This window comes from Sturnus vulgaris, chromosome 17, assembly GCF_052056855.1.
Source record: "Sturnus vulgaris isolate bStuVul1 chromosome 17, bStuVul1.hap1, whole genome shotgun sequence".
Taxonomy (NCBI): Eukaryota; Metazoa; Chordata; class Aves; order Passeriformes; family Sturnidae; genus Sturnus; species Sturnus vulgaris.
This window is the reverse complement of record NC_142259.1, coordinates 709,046-733,555: the sequence shown is the minus strand read 5'-3', so window position 1 is coordinate 733,555 and position 24,510 is coordinate 709,046. Positions and strand designations below refer to the sequence as shown.

Genomic DNA, 24,510 nt, shown 5'->3' with positions numbered 1-24,510 from the left:
ATGAAGTATGGCAAATGGATGTTACACATGTATTGGAATTTGGCCAACTCAAATATGTGCATGTTACAACAGACACATATAGTCACTTTATTTGGGCCATGGCACAAACTGGAGAAAGGGCCTTACATGTGACTCGGCATTTGACCTACTGCTTTGCAGTCATGGGAGTTCCTAAACAAGTGAAGACAGACAATGGTCCAGCCTATATCAGCGAGAGGCTGAGAAAATTTTGTCAGTTGTGGGGTATACAGCATCCCACTGTAGTTGTGCATTCCCCTACCGGACAGGCAATTGTGGAACGAGCAAATCAGACTTTAAAGTTATACTTTGGGAAACTTCAAAGCATAACAGATGTGCAAGAAAGATTAGCCAAAGCATTGTTTGTGATGAATTACCTTTGTATACTTGCTGAGCAGAATGTTCCAGTGGCATATGTTCATAGTGGACTTGAGGGGGCAAAAAGTAAAAAGGAAAAACCGTTTTTTGTGTTATACAGGGACCCTGCGTCAGGGATGTGGAAAGGCCCAGCAGAGGTTCGCTATGTTGGCCGTGGTTCTATGTGTGTGCTTACCCCTACAGGTCCTCTGTGGGTGCTGAGCAAGTGGACTCGGCCAGCAGTAAAGGGGCCCGATAACCTGGGGCCAGACAGTGCTTCTTTGGGAGCAACACTGATAGAACTTGGTGGCACAGGAGATTGTTGTCAAGGATAAGCAACAAGGACTGAAGTTTCAGTTACCACCAAGACAGTTACTAAAAAGACTATTAGTAGAGAGAATTACCCTTGAAAGACAGCACTCTAAACTGCGCTCTGTGTGTTGTAACATTCGTGATATATGTAGGCCTTAGGTATGCTTTGTATGTGGGAGATGTCTGGGAGTTTACTGGTATTATAGAAAAGGAGCCCAGTAGTAGAATTACCAGAAGGAGAGGAAATGGAAAAGAATTGGAGTTATAAAAATTATTGGTGGTTATTATTGTCAGCATTTTGGCAGGAGAAATTCATGGCTGGGTACCTGCACAGCCAAAAATGAATATTTGGCTCACCATGGCTAATTTGACTGCGCGAGACTCAATTTGTTTAGCCTTGGCCTCTCCTGGAAATTCATTTTCAACATGTTTGGTAGGCCTACCGGCTGACATATGGCCCTGTCCTTCCGGCATTCCAACATGTAATTCTTCCAATTTGAATGCTACCCTTGATAGCTGGGATCAATGGGCACCACATCTCCCTACAGCCTCCGCAGAGCCACAAGAATTGGAGCTTTTAGGGTCCGTAAAGGTGGACGGCTATGTAAACTTTAATTGGACAAATGCACGGTGCAAAGACCCAGGTTGTAATTTAGCTGCTGTTAATGTGAATTCTTCCTTACTGGTATATGGCAATGAGTCACTTTGGTGTGGTTATACAGCTCCCAATCGATCTGTGTCAAGCAATACTCTGGATACACTGGATACTTTCTTATTTGTGGTGATAGAGCTTGGTCCGGAATTCCTTCTCAGCTGAGAGGTGGACCTTGTACACTGGGGAGATTGTCATTGTTGACACCAAATACATCAATGATTTTAAATGTATCCAGGCATCACAGAGCAAAACGTATGACTCACCAATTTAACAGTGAATGTAGGGACAATGTAAATTTTGGTCTCCTGGTGCAATAATAGCAGCTTCAGCTTTAGCACCCGGAGTTGCTTCCTCAGGTGCCTTAGCAACCCTAAACAGGTTAGGCTGTTGGCTTGCAAAGCAAACCAATACAACATCACGAGCCTTGTCAGATCTTTTGCTAGATGTGGACTCTGTTAGACATGCTATGCTGCAAAATCAGGCAGCAATTGACTTTTTGCTATTAGCTCAAGGACATGGTTGTGAGGAATTTGAAGGGATGTGTTGCATTAACCTATCTGATCACTCTCAGTCAATCCATAGGCAAATAACAGAGCTTAAGTGGCTTACTAAACAGCTTCAAATTCAGGAAGGGTTGGGCCTGGAAGGATGGCTGAAATCCCTGGTACAGTACAAGCTTACTAGCCTGATACAGCACCTGATCACCACAGGGATAATTGTAGTGATTGTGATTATTTGTGTGCCTTGTTTGATTCAATGCTTGAGAAGGATGATAAATGATGCTACAGCAGCAGCTACTCAATGAGCATTTGTGTTGGTTTGAAAGTAAAACCAGAGCGAGACTCCGAGTCAGTAATACAATTTAATAGGAGAAAAGAGAAAAAATAAAATACATGCAATAATATAAAAGAAACAACCACCGACACAGTCAGAAATACAACCTGACACCCTGTCAGTCAGGGTGTTGGTAGCAGTCCATATAAATGGTGGCTGCAGTCCTCCTGGATGACAGATGTGGTTCCATTGAAGCAGTGCTCCTGTAGAAGGTGCAGTTTTCCTCCAAAGATCCAGCGATGATGTGGAAATGGTCCGACTTTCCTCTGGGATCCAGTGGAAAGGACTGCCTTCGCGTCCCAAACCCCAGTTTTTATCTAGGTAGGAAAGGCTTGGCTCCTGCCCCTGGCTGGGGCATCTCCCAATGGGATGATGTAATCTTATCAGTCACACAATAGGACTTAATGGCCCATTAACAGAATATATCTTCTGGAGGAAGGATGGGTTGTGAAAAGATAACGATGATCATCCCCCGATCTTATCAGATGGCACATCAGCAGAGGATATCTCCCACAGAGATAAGGATCACCACCCCTCCCACATTTTAACAGATGGTGATAGAATACACATTTTTTGCATTGTACCCCAGGACAGCATTGCTTGTACAAAAAGAAAAAGGGGAAACTGTTGAGGAATGGCTTACTGATCAGGGTCATGGGTCTTTGGAGGCATTGTTCAAATAATCCCCTTGTTGATCAGAATAAGACAGGCTGTACATCATTTCGCAAGTGTTATAATATGTGCTGATGTGACAAGAACGCTGTAATCTTGTCATCCTGCTCTATGTAACTTTAAAGAAGTTTCTCATGAAAACAAGGAAGAACCCTGGCAAGAAGAAGCAACAAGGCAGAAATCTGTATGCAAGCTGTACCTGTTGCTTACTAAGTGTATAAAAAGCCATTGTAACAGAGAATAAGCAGAGCTTGCTTTATCAATCATATTGATTGTCTGCATGCCTCCCCTCGCCGTCGCTTGCGCCACCCCACAATCAATGTACTGCAGATATTCTGGAGCTCCACCCTTCTCCAGTGTAGCATGGGTCAGCCCATGGCAGATGGTAGGACTGTGTTTCCACCGCTGTGGCAGTCAGTTCCAGGTGTACTGCACACCCCTCCAGGTGAAAGCAAACTGAGGCCTGCACTCTGCTGCCAGAGGAATGGAGAAATATGCATTGGCGATGTCAATGGTGGCGAAACACTTTGCAGCCTTGGACTCCAGCTCGTACTGCAGCGCTCAGCGTGCAGTCACTTCATTCAAGGCACAATAGTCCACAGTCAATCTCCATTCTCCTTCAGACTTGTGCACAGGCCAGATGGGGCTGTTGAAGGGTGTGTTTTGCTGACCACCCCTTGGCTCTCCAGCTCATGGATCATCTTGTGGATGGGGATCACGGCATCTTGATTAGTCCAGTACTGCTGGTGGTGCACTGTCAAGGTGGCAATTAGTACCTGTTGCTCTTCCACCCTGAGGAGTTCCACTGCAGATGGATTTTCTGACAGTGCAGACAAGGTGTTCAACTGCTTAATGCCCTCTACCACCACAGCAGCTATTCCAAAAGCCCACCTGAGTCCCTTTGGGTCTTTGTAATAGCTGTTCCTGAGGAAGTCTATGCCTAGGATACATGGTGCCTTTGAGCCAGTCACAATTGGATGTTTCTGCCACTCTTTCCCAGTCAGGCTCACCTCAGTCTCCAGCAAAGTCAGTTCCTGAGATCCCCCCATAACCCCAGCAATTGAAACAGGTTCCTCCCCAACATGTCCCGATGGTATTAATGTACACTGTGAACCAGCGTCAACCAATGCTCTGTGTTCCTGTGGCTCTGATGTGCCAGGCCATCAGATCCACACCGTCCAAAAGATCCGGTTTTCCCGTGCCTCTACCTGGCTAGAGGCAGAGCCCCTCTAGCCCTGACTATTATTTCTCTCCTGGGCATACATATTGGAGGTTCCTTCAAGGGGATCTGACAGATCATCCTCCCTTTTGTAATACCCTGCACTTTGGTCATGGGAGGCTGAGGCTACTTTCACTTTAGTGGAGCTCCTTCGGTTAGTGTTTCCTTCCCTGAGTTGAGGCACCCATGCTGCCAGGACAGAAGTGGGTTTCCCATCCCACCTTCTCATGTCTTACCCGTGGTCATGCAGAAAGAACCACAGGTCAGCTCTTGGGATGTACCCTCTCTCCCTTGTTGGGGGGCGTTGGGCTCTAATTTTGGGGTCCCTGACTTGCACTGGTCCTGCACTGATCTTCCTCACCTCTTCCCTTATCTCCTTCATCTCCTCTTTGAGGTCCTTAACCACAGCAGAGACATGAGCCTGCACTGGGCCAGCCATCATACTCTCAAAATTTCTGAGCCTGTTGGCATCAGAACCCACTGTCACTTGGTTGGTATCGGTATTAATCATTGCAATAAAGGTGGTATATTGAGATGGGCCTAGGTTTGCCAGATTCCACAACATCTGCCCTGTGCATGTGACCTTGTCAGGGTCATTGTCATGCTGTCCATCCCTCCCAAAGAGCACCTCCAGTACTGCCACTTCTCTCAGCTGTTGGATCCCTTCCTCAAGGGCATTCCAATGCATTCTCTGGTGGTGCTCCTGCATTTTCTCTCTGTGGACAAACCTCTCTCTCACACTCATTAAAAGAGTGTGCTTGCTTGCACACCCTTGCTCCCAGAGGGATAGGAGGCCTGACCTCCTTACAAATACCTGGCCCACTCCTGAGTCCTGGGTCAAGGATCCCAAATTCCTTGCCTCAGTACCATCCAGTTGCACACCTGTACACATAAGGTCCTAGACACAAAGTAACCAGGTTGTAAAAGCCTCACAGCCCTGTCGTACAATGTCTTTTCACAGATTATGGAGACTCTCATAAGACAGGGACTCAATGATGATCTCAACCTCTGACTCCCCTACTGGTTGTGAGGGCCCTCCTTTCTGACCCTTATTATCTAGGTGCCTTGTTTTCATCTTAGACTTCCTAGTTTCCACAGGGGCAACTGCTGCTGCTGAGTGCCCTTGCAGTTCAGCTGGAACCTGGACAGATGTAACGTCTGTGGGTCCCACTGCTGCACCATCAGAGTCTCCCTCTTTAAGGCAGCGGGAGGGTTTCTTACCAGCTGGGGAAAGGTACTCCTTCAGCATCTGGCCCATCTCACGTATCTCCTTCACTAGAACCCCCACCCACTCGGGATGGTTCCTTTCTGAGGTGGGCTGTGGGGCAGGGTCAGGCTCTGGGGTAACCTCCCTAGTCTCTGGGACAGGATCAGGCTCTGGGGCAGCATCACTAATCCCTGGGGTAGGTATCAGGGTTGTTATCCAAGTCAATCTCCCCTTATCTCTGAATGTTAGATAAAACAGGTTTAACAGGGATATCAGCAACACTAGCCACAGTATAATGTCATTAGCATTTAGAGCAGATTTGAACCCCTTGAAGACTGGTGGCGTGGACTTCAAAAACTGTGTAATGGGTTGGGAGAAAATTTCACCTGCTGCCACTTCCTCACAGTAAGTACCATTATTGAAGTAGTCCCAGAAACACACACTTAGAGTGCGATAGCTCTGAATCCATGTGGCCATCTTCCAGAGAAAATTAAAAATCCATGAATTCCTCAACTGATCAACCCAGAAAATGAAATAGATGATAACCACAGTAACCTTGGTTATGAGACTCATGTTTAAAAAAGGGCTTGCAAATGGGAGAGATATAGCAATGACCACATGGAGGCCAAACCAGGGTAAACTGGACAACATTGTTTCACCTAACACAAGTTTGGGAAACTCAAGAACTGTTATTCCTTTTTTCACCCTATTTTCATTTGATTTGCTAATTTAAATAAACTCATTTTTCTGTTGTGAGACGGAACCAGGAGCAAAAAGCAAGGCAGGTCTAAAACTTAAGAGAGTATAAAAAAAAATTATTAACTACACAAACAAAGAGAAGGGGAAAAAAACAAATTCAGAATAAGATTTTTTTTCAGACTACTTCTTCCTTCTCCCAACCTTCATAATAACAAAACAAACATACAACAAATAGTTTGGTCAGTTCCCAATTTAGTCTTTTTCAGTTCACTTCCAGAGAGAGAAGCCTCCTCTTGTTGAAAGCTGTAGGGATTTTTTCCACAAGAAGGAAGAAAACTGTCTTCTCGTGGTTTCATTTTTCACGATTTGCATCTGCCTGGGAATCTGCTACTGGGACGCTCCTCCCAACTCCACAGCCTTCCCAAAGCTATAGATGTGGGCCATGTCTGTCTCATGGGGTATTACTTTTAAGAATGAAATGTTCCATAGCAAAGGTTCTCTTCATCTCTTTTCTCTCTGTTCAGGCTTCATCCTCAGAAAACCGAAATCCCCTTCTTTCTTCAGGGCAAAGATTTTCAACACAGGTGTTCTTTAGTCAAATCATTTATCAAATGGAACATCTCCAACCCCCCATGTATTTCTCCATGGTTTATAGGAATATTCAGTACATCAGTTCATCCCTACAATCTTACAAAAGGATTTTCAGCCATCTACAGCATCTCCTCATTCTCCTTCCATCTAAAAAAAAACTTAGCTCGTGCTTCACTGACTTCAGAAATCTTCTTATTCCCTTTCATATTCAAAGGAAGGCTGGAGGTTTTGCAAATCTTATCTGAGCACTAAAGAGTTAAAGTTTAACACAACTACAAGAGATGGGCCAGGCCCAGGCCGCGCTGTAGGGGGCGGCTGAGGTGTCAATCAGCCTTTCTGGGGCTGGGCTGCAGCCCCAGACTGCCCATGGCCACCCCTGCTTCCAGACAGGGCCCGGCTGCCTCCCCCTGGCCGCGTGGGTGCTGGGCAGGCCCGGCCCTTCTGACAGCAGCAGGAACCGGGCCCCCCAACCCAGAGCTGCAGGCCTGTGGAGGAGGAAGCCATGAAGGTCTTATCAAGGAGCCTCTCCTCCTCCTGGCCATCGTTTGCAGCCTCCTGAGCCTCCCCCCCCGGCATGGAGGTGGGGGGGAAGCTTGGGTTGGTGTTAACCTGCTCAGCCACTGGAAAGACAAAAAGAGTCAGTTCCGGATTACCTCCTTCAAAATGTGTGTTCACAGAGTGAACTAACTTTCTCTAATTGGCTCCAACCCCCACAGAGGAAGCTCCCTTAGAGAGAACTTCTCTCTGTTTTTCTTTTTCCCAAGTCAACCCACCACACATCCCTCTCTTAATGCCCTCAGGCAATGATCAGCATTGGGTGCCAAAATATGTCTTGGTTTGAAAGACAGGTATTTGCTAAGAGAAGGCAAGAACCCCTTCCCTGAGATGGAGTGCATCCGTGCATCCCCCCCCCGTTCCAATTATTATAGTTTGAAATCAGGGGCTTTCAGGCAGAAGATATGGGAGGTAGGAATAACAGTTCTTTACTAATATATATAACAAGGTAAACAGCAGAAGCAACAACAGCTATAAAAATTGACAGCAAAACAGCACAGTATAGCTCAGTTCCTGTCCCTTTTTGGCCACAGGCCCTCTCTCCCTGTGCTCAGTTACCGGTGCTGTGGGCAGAGGCAGGTCCCGCGCAGTCGAGGAGGGCTGGAGTGATGGTGGCAGCAGCCCAGAGGTGAGAGGGATGGAGGAGCGACTCCCCCCTCATGGTGTTGGTCGTGGTGCTTGGCAAAGTGTCCGGAGGTAGTAGGATGAAGTGGGAAGGCAACAGTGTGATGTCCGACAGCAGAGAACATGGCTCTCGTCTTTGGGATGGCAGGGAGGATGCTGGGATGCCCCAGCCGTCTTCCTCTGACTCCACGAGTGAGCGAGAACAAGAGCACACCCTGGACCTCTGTCCCACCTTTCCTTTTCTGGTATTCCCCCTATCCCCACCCCCCTGCAAGAGAAAAATGTTACTACTAAGGTGTAGCCACAAATACTTAGCATAACAATGGGAAAAATTCCACAGAAAGAAAAGGGAACAATTCAACCCCCAACAACTCCCCTGCCAAATTCTGAGCCAAAGCCTCTCCCCATATTGAGCTATAGTCACCCCACTACATAGTGAGCAATTCTATCAGCCCAAATACCCAAATCCCTGCCAAATATTGAGCAGAACTCCCATAGACCCCTCTCCACCAAATAATGAGCCACAACCCCTATAGACTCCTCCTCACCACATAATGAGCCAATGCTTCAGCCCATAGGGACCCCACTGCCACATAGTGAGCCGAACACCCACGCCACATTGTGAGCCATTGCTTCTGCCCATAGGGACCCCTCTGCCAAATAGTGATATCATGTGGGGCTGGGGGCGTGGCCTGGGCTGACTCTGCCCCTTCATCGCTGGCCAGGCCCCCTTCCCCTGCTCCATTGCCATTGGGGGCTACTGGGAGCTACTGCAGGCACTGAGAGCACTAGGAGGGCAAATTAGGGGGACTGGGAGCACTGGGAGGACCAGGAGGGGAAAATGTGGTCCCTGGGAGCACTGGGATGGGGTTACTGGGCAAACTGGGAGGCCAAAATAGGCAAACTAGGAGCACTCGGAGGGGCAACTGGGGTGAATGGGAGGACCTGGAGGACTGTGAGGGGGTAACTGGGAGCACTGGGACATACTGGGAGCACTGGGAGGGGGTTACTGGGCAAACTGGGAGCACCAGGAGGGGTCACTGGGGCGGCCAGAAGTGCCCAGGAGGAAAACTGGAAGCACTGGAAGCACCGGGAGGGGTTACTGTGCAAACTGGGAGCACTGGGAGGGGAACTGGGAGCACTAGGAGGGGTCACGGGGAGCTTGGGGAGGTTACTGGGAGCACTGGGAGGGGAACAGGGAGCACTGGGAGTATTTACTGGCTCATACTGGGAGCACTGGGAACAGTTACTGGTTCAAACATGCAGGAAAATGGCCTACAGTGGCAGCACTGGGAGGAGTTACTGGGTTGAAATAGGAGCCTGGGAAGGGTCACTGGGATATAGTGGAGGGTTATTGGTTCATACTAGGAAAGACTGGTTCATACTGGGTGCACAGGGAGCAGTTACTGGATAGGAACGGGGACTCTTTTTCAAAAGAAACAAATCTCACCATCCTAGTTTCCTGATACCAGTTAGAGGAGGCATTTGGTGCACCAAAGGCAGCCACAGTCCTAGGAGGTGGCAGCTCTCATCTGGGAAGAATCCTGCGCTGTATGAAATTTGTGCAGGCAAAAACCCATTCCAGGCCAATGGACCCTGGATATGAACAGTGGCTCTTTTACACAGGAAACAAAACTCAGCATCCCAGTTTCAAGATATCAGTAAGGAGGAGGCATTTGGTAATCCAATGGCAGCCAGGGTTATAGGAGGTGGCAGCTTTGGTCCTGGAGAAATCCTGCACTGCATGAAATTTTAACAGGGAGAAGCCCAGTCCTGGCTACAGGCCCCTGGATACGAATGGTGACATTTTTCCATGGGAAACAAATCTCACCATCCCAGTTTTCAGATGTCAGTTTAGAGGAGGCGTTTGGAACTCCAATGGCAGCCAAGGTCCAAGTAGGTGGCAGCTTTGGTCTGGGAGAAATCTTGTGCCACATGGAATTTTAGCAGGCACAAGCCCAGTCCCGGCCATAGGACCGTGGATATGAACGGTAGAGGTTTTCCACAGGAAACAAAACTCAACATCCCAGTTTCCTGATATCAGTAAGGAGGAGGCATTTGGTAATCCAATGGCAGTCAGGGTTCAAGGAAGTGGCAGGTTCAGTCTGGGAGAAATCCTGTGCCATATGGAATTTTAACAGGCAGAAGTACCGTCCTGACTACAGGCCCCTGGGTAGCAACGGTGGCTCTTTTCCATGGGAAACAAATCTCACCATCCCAGGTTCCTGATGTCAGTTTAGAGGAGGCATTTGGCGCATCAAAAGTAGCCATGGTCCTTGGACATGGCAGCTTTGGTCTGGGAGAAATCCTGTGCCATATGGAATTTTAAGAGGCAGAAACCCAGTCCTGGACAAATGACTCTGGATACTGACAATGGCGGTTTTTCCCAGGAAATAAAACTCAGCATCCCAGTTTCAAGTTGTCCCCTAGGAGGAGGTGTTTGGAACTCCAATGGCAGCCAGGCTTCTAAGTGGTGGCAGGTTTGGTCTGGGAGAAGTCCTCCTCCGTATGGAATTTTAGCAAGCAAAAGCCCGGTCCCAGCTGAAGGCCCCTGGATACGAATGGTGGCTCTTTGCCATGGGAAACAAATCTCACCATCCCATTTTCTAGATGCCATGTAAGAGGAACTGTTTGGGGCACCAAAGGCAGCCAGTGTCCTAGGAGGTGGCAGCTTTGGACTCTGTATGGAATTTTAGCCCGAAGAAGCTAAGTCCCAGCTATAGGGCCCTAGATATGAATGATGGCCCTTTTCCGCAGGAAACTAAATGCAAGATCCCAGTTTCAAGATGTATGCTGGTTTCACCTGGGAAGAAGAAACTCAGAGAGTTCTTTCTATGAGGGCTTCGTCTGTGGATTGATTTGGACCAATTGAGGGCTGGTTTAGTTATTGACAGCCTCAACAGCCAATTAGAGAAAGTTAGTTCACTCCGTGAACACACATTTTGAAGGCGGTAACATGGGAAAAAGCTCTCTCTTATTTCCAGGGGCTGAGCAGGTAACACCGACCTGAGCTCCCTCCCATGTGGGGAGGGGCTCAGGAGACCGTTTGGGCCCCATTTGTAAACCAGGGGACCTGATGGCCAGGAGGAGGAAAGGCTCGTTGATAAGACTTTAGCCTGGCTTCCTCCCCCACGGGCCTGTAGCTCTGAGGTGCCCCAGTTCCTGCTGCTGGCTCAGAGCAGTTTTGGAAGGGCCAGGCCTGCCCAGCCCCCACGCGGCCTGGGGGGGAGGCAGCCGGACCCCTGTCTGGGAAGCAGGGGTGGCCATAGGCAGTGTGGGGCTGTAGCAAGCCCCAGAAAAGCTACTTAAGATCTCAGCCACCCACCTCCCCCCTCCCCCAGCACAGCCTGGGCCTGGCTCAACTCTTGGAGCTGTGTGAAACTTTAACTCTTTAGGGCTCAGATAAGATTTGCAAAACCTCCAGCCTTCCTTTGAATATGAGAGGGAAAAAAGAGATTCTCCAAAGTCAGTGAAGCAAGAGCTAAGTTTTTGAGATGGAAGGAGAATGAGAAGATGCTGTGAAAATTGGCTGAAAAATCCTTTTGCGAAGTTGTAGGGATGGACTGATATCACACTGAAAATTCCTATAAACCGTGGAGAAAAAAAGACATGAATGGAGATGTTCCATTTGATAGATCATTTGACCAAAAAGCACCTGTGTTGAGAATCTTTTGCCCTGAGGGAAGAAGGGGATCTCAGTTTTCTGAGGAGGAAGCATGAACAGAGAGAAAAGAGATGAAGAGAACTTTTGCTTTGGAACAGTTCAGTCATAAAAGTAATACCCCATGAGTTTAGCATGGCCCATAGTTGCAGTTTGGGAAAGCTGTGAAGATGGGAGGAGCTTCAGGACTTTGCAAGTTTTTTCCAGGGCCGATGCAAATTGTGAAAGTAAAACCACAAGAGGACTGTTTTTTTCCCTTCTTGTGGAGAAATCCCTATAGCCTAATAAGAGGAAACTTCTCTCCCCGAAGTGAACTGAAAGAAAGGACTATTTAAGTTGGGAACTTACTGAAGTAGTTTTTTGTATGTTTGTTTTGTTGTTATGAAGGTTGGGAGAGGGAAGAAAGGAGTAGTCTGAAAAAATCTTATTCTGAATTTGTTTATACCCTCGTTTGTGTAGTTAATAAATTTCTTTTTATACCCTTTTAAGTTTTAGGCTGGCCTTGCTTCTGCTCCTGGTTCTGTCTCACCATAGAAAATGAGTATATTTAAATTGGCAAATCAAAGCCATGACAAGATGTCAGTTAGGAGGAGGCATTTGGAACACCAGTGGCAGCCAGGCTTCTATGTGGTGAGAGCTTTGATCTGAGACAAATCCTGGGCCATATGAAATTTCAGCAGGCAAAACCCCATGCCTGGCCAAAGGACCCCAATAAGAATGGTGGGGTTTTTTCAAGAGGAAACAAAACTCAACATCCCAGTTTCCTTATGTCAGTTTAGCTAAGGTGTTTGGCACACCAATGGCAGTGATGGTGCTACATGGTGGCAGCTTTAGTCTGGGGGAAATCCTGTGCCATATGGAATTTTAGCAGGCAGAAGGCCAGTCCCAGCCCAAGGACCCTGGATATGAATGGTGGCGATTTTTCACAGGAAACAAAACTCAACATCACAGTTTCAAGATGTCAATTAGGAGGAGGAGTTTGGCACTCCAATGGCAGCCAGTGTTCAAGAAGATGGCAGATTCGATCTGGGAGAAATCCTGCGCCATATGCTACTTCAGCAGGCAGAAGCACAGCCACGGCGCTAGGAAGTGGCAATATTGGTATGGGAGAAATCCTGTACCTCAGGGAATTTTAGCAGGCAAAAACCCACTCACATCCAAAGGACCCTGGATATGAATGATGGCTCTTTTACATGGGAAACAAAACTCAACATTCCAATTTCAAGATGTCAGTTAGGAGGAGGCGTTGGGCACTCCAATGACAAGCCAGGCTATTATGTGGTGGCTGCTTTGGTCAGGGAGAAATCCTGTGCCATATGGAATTTTAGCAGGCAGAAGCCCTGTCCTGGCTACAGGCCCCTGGATACGAATGGTGGCTCTTTGCCATGGGAAACAAATCTCACCATCCAAGTTTCCAAGTGACAGTTTAGCAGAGGCATTTGGCACACCAAAGTCAGCCACAGTCCAAAGAGGAGGCAACTTTGATCTGGGAGAAATCCTGTGCTGTATGGAATTTTTGAAGTCAGAGGCACCCTCCCAGATACAGTTCTCTGAATATGAACAATGCAACTTTTCCACAAGGTGCAAAACTCAATATCCCAGTTTCAAGATGTCAGTTAGGATGAGGTGTTTGTTACTCCAATGGCAGCCATGGTCCTATGTGGTAATAGCTTTGATCTGAGAGGAATCCTGGGCCATATGAAATTTTAGCAGACAGAAGCCCAGTCCTGGACTACAGGCCACTTCATACGAACAGTGCTTCTTTTCCATGGGAAACAAATCTTCACCATCCTAGTTTCCCGATGTCAGTTTAGAGGAGGCTTTTGGTGCACCAAAGGCAGCCATGGTCCTAGGAGGCAGCAGATTTTGTCTGGGAGAAATCCTGTGCCATATGGAATTTTAGCAGGCAAAACCCCACTCTCATCAAAGGACCCTGGATATGAACTGTGGCTCTTTCCCACAGGGAACCATACTCAGCATCCCAGTTTCTACATGCCAGTTAGGAGGAGGTGTTTGGCACTCCAATGGTAGCCAGGCTTTTATGTAGTGGTAGCTTTGGTCTGAGAGAAGTCCTGCTCTGTATTGAATTTTAGTAAGCAGAAGCCCAGTCCCTGCTCCAGGCCCCGGGATATGAACAGTGGCTGTATTCCATGGGAAACAAATCTCACCATCCCAGTTTCCTGATGCCAATTTAGAGGAGGTGTTTGGCGCAACAAAGGCAACCACGGTCTGAGGAGGTAGCAGCTTTGTTTGGGAAGAAATACTGCGCTGTATGGAATTTTAGTAGGGAAAAGCCACTCCCAGCCAAAAGACCCTGGATACGAATGGTGGCTCTTTTCCACAGGAAACAAAACTCAACCTCCCAGTTTCAAGATGTCACTTAGTAAGAGATGTTTGGCACTTCAATGGCAGCCATAGTCCTAAGTGGTGGTGGCAGGTTTCATCTGGGAGAAATCATGTGCCAAATGGAATTTTAGCAGACACAAGCCCAGTCCCGACTACAGGCCCCTGGATACAAATGGTGGCTCTTTTCCATGGGAAACAAATCTCACCATCCCAGTTTTCTGATGTTCCAGCTTAACTTTTCTATTTGCGTTCTTCTGAATAAGGAGGAAAAGATGATGTAGTTATGTCAAAGGCACTTAGTGCTAAAGCTGCTGATTTTCATCCATGATGGAGTTCTGTGCCCTAGAAGCTTTAGTTCTCAATGTTCACACTGTCTCTATTGAGATTGCATGGTGTGGGCAAATCCTCGTGTGCAGAGCCATATTCAGATTTCTAAATATCTAGACCTAGAAGGAGAAGTGAGAAGACCAAGTTTGCTGTTAATAGCAAGGTGTTTGGCCTTGGCCATCTAAGCCAGTGGGAAGAGAAGAGAGGAGACCAAGTGCTGATGTGGAGAAGGACGTGCAAGGGGAGAACTCGTCCTGAGTGTCAGCAGAGAATGACAGCCTGATCTGGCCACTGCTGCTCCAAGAGAGGGCAGTGGGGCTCTCGGGATGGTGCCATGGAAAATTGTCTTATGTAGCTGTCCTAGGGTGATGTTATGGTGTTTGTATCTCCAATCGTGTGTTCTGTTTATGCCTGGTATTATGTCCTGTGCTTTCAGGACTGACTCTGCAAGTGAAGGTTTGTTTTGGCTTGTTATCAGCCGGCTCACCTCCCCCATGGTCTGTGTTTAGGAGAGGCTGGCTGGTTTGGCTTGCTTGCTTGCTTGCTTGCCTGCTTGCTTGCTCGCTTGCTCGCTCACTTCTGCCTCTTTTTCTTTGCTTTGCTTTGCTTTGCCCTTGTTTTTGCTTATTAGTTACTTCAGCTAGGCAGTCCAATTTTTTCCCTGGACTGTTTTTTCCCCCTCTCCCTCTCCTGGATACCATCAGAACCTGTTCCAGACCTGTTCTGGGAAACACCAAGAAACACCAGAAGTCTGCATTCTGTGATCTGCAGCAGTCATTCCCCAGCACCAGAAATTGATAACTGGGCGACCACTCGCAGGAGAGACTTTCTGAGTTTGTCATCCCTTCAGAACGGTGAAAGAGTTTTTTGTCATCTGGTGTTGTTTTTTGTGCTGGGGAGTGGTCTTGCTTGTTAAATAAACAGGTTTTTTTCCACTCGTCTCTGAGGAAATTCTTCCCGAACCTGGTGGTGGGGTGGGGGGGAGGAGTCATGGGGGTTTGCTTTCTGGGGGCTCCTTCCAGAGGTTCCCCCCAAAAATTTGCCCTAAACCAGGACAGTAGCAATACAGGATGTGACCAAAAGTATTAATTCTATTACCATCTGTTGAAAACAGGTGAGGCAGGGATCCTTATCTCTGTGGGAGATATTCTCTGCTAATGGGCCATCTGTTAAAATCAGGTGGGGCAGTCATCCTCATCTTTTCCACAACCCATCCTTCCTCCAGAAGATATTGTCTGTTAATGGGCCATTGAGTCCCACTGAATGACTGATAAAATTACATCATCCCACTGGGAGATGTTCCAGCCAGGAGGAGGAGCCAAGTCTTTCCTACCTAGATAAAAACTTAGATTTGGAACACCAAGACAGCCTTTTTTCCACTGGATTCCAGAGGAAAAAACGAACCTTTCCACATCATCACTGGACCTTTGGAGGAAAACTGCACCCTTCTACAGGACCACTGCTTCAACTGAACCACATCTGTCATCCAAGAGGACTGCAGCCACCATTTAATTGGACTGCTACCAACACCCTGACTTGGCAGGATGTCAAGTTGTATTCTGACTTTGTCAGTGCTTTTGGGCTTGTTCCCTGTAGCACTGTATTTCTATTTTAATTTTCCTAGTAAAGAACTGTTATTCCTATTCCCATATCTTTGCCTGACAGCCCCCTTAATTTCAAAATTATAATAATTTGGAGGGAGGGAGTTTATATTCTCCATTTTGAAAAGAGGCTCCTGCCTTTCTTGGCAGACACCTGTCTTTTTAACCAAGACAAAACTCTACACAGGAGAGGTCAAAAACCACTGCTGTTGCCCCAACCCCAGGGAATGAAATGCTGGGGGTGTTTGCTCTTCCCTTTGTCCCTGATGGAGAGCACATCCTCGTGGCACTGCCTAAATCCTGCTTAGCGTGGACTTGAAATCCTGGCTGCAGTTCTGGCAGCTCCTCCCCAAAGGAACACTGGAGTGGAGCTGCAAGAGGTCGGGGAAGGGCAGGAAGGAAGCTGGGACGGGCTGAGTGAGCTGGGAAAGATGCAGCGTCAAGGGGGGCCCAACAAAGGTCTGCAGCATCCTGAGAGGCAGAGAGAGAGGGGCAGCCTGTGCCTGCCCCTGTGGCAGGAGTCCAGATCTGGTATGAGAAGCAAACCAAGAGAGGGAATGAGTTTCTCTTTTTCTCCCTGTTTTGGCAGCATGAATGGGAATTGTACCAGCAGCAGATGAGAGATCTGGGAAAGAAGAATGAAATGCATGAAGCTGAGATGACAAATCAGAAGGAAAACAGTCAACAATTGGAAGTGGAGAGGGAAGGCATGCAGGAGGTGTTGGAGCATGGAGCTGCTGCTTTGAAGAAATGGATAGAGAACGCTCAAGTCCTTAGGGCTGCACTGATCAAGAGTGAAATTGCCAGAGTCTCTGAAGAAACATTTCTACATCCTGAAGGGAAAGACTTGTATCCAGGTACGCAGTGGCATTGATCTTCAGTCCACTGCAACTTCCTTTAATTATTCCGATGATGTTTCCCATAACGAATCGGGACACTCTATCCCTGTCAGTCCAGGCCTGCTTTGGGCAAATCAGCCGGGCTGCAGCAGGCAGCCTTGTCTGGGTGCCTGGCTCCAGACAGAGAGCATTGACTGCCCAGAATGACTGAACAGCTCTGGAACTTGCTTTTCAAATCAGCTCCAGGCCAAAAGTTGGGCATGCAGAGCCACTTCTCCCATGGCCAGACAAGGGCAGGCAAGACATGGGCATTTGGATTTGGTGTGGGAAGGAATGGAGCAGGTGAGCAGAGTGATGAACTAAACTGAGCAGAGTTTTGTACTGAGAAGGCTGAACAGCAGCTGCATTGCTGGTGCTTCGAGGATGCTTCCTGTGATGGAGATTTCTGAGATACAGATTGTGTGGTATTTGAAATAAGGGAATCATCTCCTCTATATCCCCAGTCGGCTTTAAAAGCCTAAGTGGAGCAGCTGTTCTGTATGTCAGACACCAGCCTGCAATCTGAGCCATTGGTTGCATCACCAGAAAATGAGGAGACAAAGTGGCCTGAATTGACCACTGAGCCCAGGAGAACTGGCGAGCAGGTAAAATGGTCTTTCCCTGCCTCTGCAAAGCTTCGGGCTCCCCTGGAATACAAGCCCATGGTGTCAGGAAAGAAGAGTTGGAGGAGTTTCAAGGCCTCAGCAGCGCTTGAAGGCTCATTTTCCCCATGGGCTTGGTTGCCCACATTGTGATCTGTTCCCATGCGGGATGCTCTGAAGTTTGGGAGAGGGAGAGTTTGCTCCCTGTCTCTGGGCTGGCTGTGCAAGAGTGAGCTTGCTGTTCAAATCAGCTCCAGACCAAAAGCTGGGCATGCTTGCTTCTCTTGTGTCCAGGCAAGGGTGGGCAGTACGTGGGGGTTTGGATTCTGTGTGCAAAGGAATGGAGCAGGTGAGCAGAGTTTTGTAGCACAGGCTGAACAGCAGCTGCATTGCTGGTGCTTTGAGGATGCTTCCCAATCCCGAGATTTGTGAAGGACAGCTTTTGTGGTGTTTGAAATAAGGGAATCATCTCCTCTCTGAATACTGAGCAGGCTGCTGGAGCAGAAGGGAAGCAGCTGTCACAGGACTCCAGGAAAGGCATGGAATTTGTGTAGGATGTGGTTGCAACATCAGCAAAAGACAAGACAGAGAAGCGTGAAGCAACCACTGACCCCAGGAGGACTTACGAGGTAAAATGGGCTTTCACTGCCTGTGCAGAGCCTCAGGCTCCTCTGGAACAGGACATGTTTGCCCAGGCAGTGCTTTGGAGTCCTCTGCTTGTTTGCTTGCCTCTCCCTGTCCCTGGCAGGCACAGCCTTTTGTTTGTTCTCTCTGATGTGGCAGCCCATGACTTTCACAAAGGCACCTTCACTCCACTGCCTCCCTCCATGGCCCTGTGTCCCTGGACACAAATTGACCTCTCTTGCACAGCTACCAGTGAGAGCTTTTTGCCCCCAGTGTTGTCTGGTGCAATTCAGGGTGTCTGAGCAGAGATCTCCTTGCCTTCATGTCCAGAGGTCCTTTTGCTCCATGTTTGCTGACAGGTTTCTGTGACCCTCTCTTCCATCCAACGTGCAGGTGGCACCTGAAGGGAGAAGAATCAGAACTTTTAGGAGAGTGTTCCCCCCAGACAACTTTACGTTGCCTGTCTGCAAGTCTGCCCAGGAAAATATGTCAACTTCTGAAAGAGGAGTCCTCCAGTAGCTCAGGGGAGCAGCCCTCCTGCTGATGCACAGCCTGTGGAGAAAAGGGTCAGTGGCCCAAATGTGCGCTTTGGAAATCAGAGTTGGGTTCCTAAATGCTGTCAGAACACTCTCAATTAGAGCTGTGGTGGCTGAGGGATGTATATGGGAGGGGTTTGCCTGCCATGAACTGGACTTGTTGATCATCTGAGCTGTGTTCAGGGCCAGTCTGGGAGCCTGTTCCTTTCCTCTTCCCCAAGGGCAGAGTGTTGGAGAGGGCTGGAGTTGGAGGCTGTGTCTGCCCCGACAGCCGGTACCATGGGGCTGTGGATGCTCCTGCCAGCGTGGGCTTGTCTGAGCCGGGCCTTGTGCCTCTTCCAGGTGTCCCTGCTGCAGTCACAGCTGGCCTGGGAGTGCCAGGACCACCTGGAGACCTGTGCAGGGAGCAGGCAGGAGATACTCCAGCTGAGTTACAAGTGCAGAAAGGACCTCCTGACTTCCTACAGTTGTCAGAGAGGAGCCAGGGAGCAGCTGGATGCTTTGATTTGGTAGTCAATAGTTTATGTTTAAAGGATAATATAGGTGTAATTGAACCTTTATACAACTGTGTTCCATAGGATGAAGGATTTATTTGTAGACAAATAAAGAGTCTATTATGATCATGATTAAACTCAAAGATCTTTATCAGAATTACTTACTACCCAGTACAGAGAACTATAACTTATGGGATAGTGCATTATATTTGAAGCAACATTGTAGCAATTCTATCCAAGCCAGCAAAAACAATTCTTAATGAAATATTGATGCTACTCACCCAAACCAATGACCATGGGCAAACATTTCTCTCAGCTTCAAGGAGTGACCTTGAGGGGCATCCTCACTCCAGGGAGGAATCTGCAGAAGGGAGACATGTGACATGAACCACTTTGGTGAGGGCAGGAGAAGCCCGACATGTCTGGAGCTTTTTCATTTGTCCTTAGGAAATTGCAAGCTTTTTTTTCTGAGTCACAGAATCTCAGGCTGGGGGAGGCTGGAAGCCCCTCTGGAGGTCACCTTGCCCAGCCCCTGCTCCACCAGAGCCAGCCAGAGCCAGCTGTCCAGGATGTGTCCATGTGGCATTTGAGTCTCTCCAGCCATGGAGACTCCACCACCTCCCTGGGCACCTGCCCCAGTGCTCAGCCACCCTCCCAGTACAGAAGTGTCTCCTGAGCTTAGAGGGCCCCTCCTGTGTGTGTCACTTTGTGCCCGTGGCCCCTGGGGCTGTCCCTGGTCCCGTCCCCTCTGCAGCCTCCCCCTGGATATTTATCCCCAGGGATGAGATGCCCTGAGCCTGCTCTGCTCCAGGCTGGGCAGTCCCAGCTCTCTCAGCCTCTCCTCACGGCAGAGATGTTCCAGTCCCTCCATCACCTTCCCGGCCCTGTGCTGCACTCTGTCCACTCTGTCCCTGTCTCCTGTACTGGGCAGCCCAGCTCTGGGCCCACCACTCCAGGGCTGGCTTCACTGGTGTGGGGCAGAGGGGAAGGATCCCCTCCCTCCCCCGGCTGTGACACAGCTCCCAGTGCAGCCCAGGACTGTTCTGCATTGCTGCAGGAGCACATTGCTGGCCCATGGGCATCCTGGATTCCAGCAGGACCCTGCCAAATTCTGGTTTCCCAACTGGGTGGCCCCCAGCAGATACTGGTGCCTATGGTTGCTCCTTCCTAAGGACAGGACTCAACACTTGTCATTGAACTGTCACCCTTGTTGAACTGGCAGCCCTGTGGATGGCAGCACTTCTCTCTGGCAGATCAGCAACTCCTCCTGGTTTTATGGGAGGTGCACTCTGCCCCATCACCCAGTTTACTAACAAAGGTGTAAGAAAGGACTGGACTTAGCATTGTCCTCCAGGGCACACTGCTGGACTTTGTGCCACTGACCACCAGGGATCCAGGAAGGCAGATTTTGTGCAAGGCATCTTTGCTTGTATGTACACATTCAGAAAGAATTGGCAGGATTTACAACAGGGATTTCTGTTCCATATCTTATGTGGGGAAAATGTAACGATCCATGCTCCCTCTCACTAGCGGTGGGTAAAGGAAAAGTGGTCCTGTTGTTGGTGACAATGGATGTCAGCTGCATAGGAACTGTGCCAGTCTGGCGTGACCTACTGTGGGAAAGGAGGATTCTGAGTGAGGTAAAAGCTGGGGTGTAGAGATCCTTCAAAGAGTATTCTTCAAACCATAGAAGCCCCTGTTTGTGAGGATCAGGAACAATTCCTAGGCAAGGGCTGAAACTGTGCTTCAGTGAATTCCTTTACCTCCTAGGTCAATTTTTCCATTAATGATGACAGATTGTCCTGGTTAATCGAGGATTGTGAGAGAGACGGGGACTACTGACTCATGATCAGAATCCAAATCTACTGTGAGGTACATGTGCTTATAACCATTTTTAGGGAGGTTAGTAAGCTTTTACTACATTCATTGAATTAAACATCACACAGACAAACTTTACATTTCTACTTAATTCAATCTCCTTTCCTGTCTCCAGCCTTGATCCAATCTTCTTGTAATCTTCAAAGCTCTGTTTGCTCTTGCCAAGGCATCTTGGTTATCAAACTGCACGTGCTAATTAAATCCACAGTAGTCTCTGTCTTAGCTTCCACACTGGTTTAAAAGACAGACGTCTGTCAAGAAGGCTGTGAATCTTCCTGGAATGGAAAAATTGAAAGCCCCCTCCCTCCAAATTATTATAACTTGAAGTTACAGGGCTTCCAGGCAAAGATATGGGGAAAAGAATAACAATTCTTTATGAGGAAAAAAAAAATATATAGGTAACAACAACAAAAACAAGGGCAACAACCCCCCCAAAGCAGTTAGAGACTTGTCCCACCCATCAAGCAGTTCTCCCATTGCTGTAGTTATGGCCACAACCAGCAGAGCATGCTGCAGGCTCACGTCAAGGCAAAGTGGCTGCAGTGACTCTACCATGGCTCCAGGGGGTGCTGTTGTCTCAGGCGGCTTCAGGGGCCACCAGTGCTAGCTCTGAGCCAGCCCCGGGGCTAACAGCAGCCTCAGGGAGAGAGAGAACGTGGGGCTCTGGTTTTCCTAGGTTCTCACCTGTCTGTTGCAGTATCCTGGCAATGGCAGCTCTGGTGAGGTTCTAGTCAAACAGCAGAAAGGCTCCCTCTCTCCAGAGAGAAAGAGAATAGAGGGGGTGATCTGTTTTCCCATGAAGCACCCACACAGATGGTGAGGGTCTTCCTGGCGATGGGAGTGTTGAAAAGTTCATCCTTGAGATTCAACCACAGCAGAAACATGAGTGTGCATCAGGCTATGGACCATGGTCTTATAATTCCTGAGTTTGCTTGCTACAGAACTCACTGTCTCTTGGTTGTCCCCAAAATGCATTGTTCCCATGAAGCTGGAGTATTCAGATGGCCTCTGCTGTGCAAGGCTCCACCACATTTGTGCTGTGCACCTGACCTTGTCAGGGTCATTATGCTGTCCATCCCTTCCAAAAAGTATCTCCAATACTGCCATTTGTCTCAGTGCTGGAGGTCAGGATTTCTCCTTTTTTTTCTCCTTCTTAGGTGATTTTCTCCATTTGTTGCTAAGAGACTGATACTTAAGAGAACAAAAGATATGGCTGGGAGGAGGAGGAGGTGGAAGGGTACAGCCAGCTACTGTCTTACCTGTGGGGTTTTCTCTTGGGAAGGGCAGAAATACCACAAGATTTTGGCCAGGGGGTGAGGGGCTAGGCTCTGCTCCTCTCACTCTCTCAGGATCAGAGGAAGGACAGCCAGTCTGCAGTCACTGCCTGGAGGATTCTCTGCCACTATAGAGCTTTTGTCCTCCCACTGCTTCTCCTACCACGGCTTGCTGCTTCCAAGGTTCCTGCTACAGCCCATTTCACCATCTGGAGGTGCACAAGCACTGGCTGCTTGCCCTAAGCTCCCACAGCAGTCCCTTCTCCATCCCTCCCACCAGTCCACCCACCATTCCCGTGTGGAGAGAGGCGGCCGAGCTCGCTCCACAGCGCCCCCTGCAGGCGCGGGGAATCATGGCAGCCGCCCTGCCCGGCCGGGAGCCAGCAGCGCCCCTGCCGGCTGTGCCCGGAACTGCACCGCAGGGGAAGGTGTCCGCAGCCTGGACAAGGCTGGGACTGGGGCTCTGCCTCTGCTCGGGGCTGTGCCGGGGCTGCTGTTTGTTTGCCTTGTTATACACACACACACTGGCAACCAACTGCTGCTCCTTCTCCCATAGCTCTCCCGAAAGCCCCATCATTTCAAAGTTAGAATAATTCACAGAGAAGGGGAGGGGTCATATTTTCCATTCCAAGACACCTGTCTTTCAAACTAAGACACTCAGGCATCAGATCCCTTCCTTCCTGGTCTTCCAGGGCTTTGTATGATGGTGGTCCTGCAGGCTGTCCCTGTAAGCAAACCTCTCTCTTACACTTGTTATAAGCTGCTGCCAGAGAGAAAGGGACCCTGGTTCCCTCACGAACACACCTGTTCAATCCCCACATCCTGGGCCAAAAACCTTGCTTCAGTATCATCAAGTTGCGTGCCTGTACCAATAAGGTCCCAAACTTGAATCAGCCAGGTTGAAAAAGCCTCGTGCCATACAATCTCTTTCCACAGACTGCAGAGATTGTCAGTGGACAATCAGGGACTCAGTGATGATCTTGGGCTCTGGCTCCTCTGCTAGTTGTGAGGGCCTTGGTTCCCCATCATCATTCACTGGGTGCATCAATTTGTTTTTATATTTCCGCCTCTGCTGAGGGGCAACTGCTTCTGGCTGTGGCTGCCCTTGTGGTTGAGCTGGAACCCGGACAGTTGTAACATCCATGGGTTCCACTGCTGCACCATCAGATTTTCCCTCTGACTGCAGGTGGTGCTGCTGGACCATGTCCCTGACTTCTGTGCCAGGTTTTAAGGTAGCTACCCAAGGTATCCTCACCCTGTCTCAGAATGATGAATGGACCTTGCTGAATACACACAGCAAAAGCATAAACAAGTATATGATCTCTTTAGCTTCTAGGTGAAATTTAAACTCTCCAAAAGCTGTTGAGTTAGGCCCAAAGAAGTGAGTGAAGGACTGGGAGAAAACTGCCCCATCTTGCTTCATCACAATAGGTACCATTAGTAAGGAAACCCCAAAAACATGAACTTAGTCCGTGATAGTTATATAACCATGTGCCCACATTCCAGAAGTTTACAAGCATTTAATTCCTCACCTTGTTGATCCCTTCTACAAACAGGATAACAGCCACAATGCTCTTAGTCATAGGACACATGTTTCAAGAATAAGCTGAAAACTGGAAAAATGTAGCCACAATCATGTGCCAACAAAACCAGGGTAAGCTGGACCACATGATGCCACTTAACGAGGTTCTTTATCCTGTACACAAACGGGTTACCCAAGAACGGTTATTCTCTTTTCACCATCTCCTCTCAATGCCTTTGTGCTATAAACTAGGCGCCAGTAATTGTCTTGGGTTTAAAAGACAGATGTCTGCCAAGGAAAGTGGGAACTTTTCTGGAATGGAAAAGATGACCCCCTCCCTCCAAATAAATACAACTTCAAAATTACAGGGTTTCCAGGCAAAAATAAAGGAAAAGGAAAAACAGTTCTCTACTATATATCAAACAGAACCAACGACAAACAACAAGAGAAAACAATAAGAGGAATTTTCCAGCCCTCGAGCACCACTTTCCCCTTTGGTGCAGTTACAGCCACAGCCGGCAGAGGGCGGGGGCGATGACTCCCCGTGGCCAGCAGGGGGCGCTCCGACCCGAGCCCGGCACCCGCCCCAGGTGCGATGGCGTCTCGGGTCAGGGGCAGAGGGGAAATTGCTCCTTTTGTAAATTCACGGGCAGGAACCAGCCTCAGCACCATCACCAGCAGCGGGAAGGAAACAGCGAGGGCAAGCAGATCGGATCAAGCAGCACGTCACCCATCGGCAGCCAGCAGAAACGCTAAAGGCAGGCAGACGGGATTCTAGCACCAAGTTACAACATAGCAATACCCCCGGCTAGATAAACACACACACCCCAACACTCCCACAGCGGCTCCTCCGATCCCCTCCATCAGAAGGGAAGAGGCAGCCCCGGCACCACCCTCTGTGGGATCGTGGGATCCTGCAGCTTATACATCTCCTGATATCCCCCAAGCTGTGGGAGGCCCAGGGTAGGAAAGAGTGACAGTTCCTGGCACAAATGACCACGGGATATCCTCATATCACCATGAA

The 24,510-nt window shown here is 48.7% G+C and overlaps 1 protein-coding gene across 1 annotated transcript; it reads left to right on the top strand.

The window, feature by feature from the left end:
• On the top strand, positions 1 to 24,242 carry LOC148221768 (uncharacterized). Its single transcript, XM_088175208.1, is given in 6 exon segments — positions 1 to 5; positions 580 to 617; positions 993 to 1,427; positions 1,430 to 1,633; positions 1,636 to 1,924; positions 23,990 to 24,242. Coding segments are annotated over 6 exon segments (1,224 nt in total).
• The last annotated feature ends 268 nt before the right edge of the window (positions 24,243 to 24,510 follow it).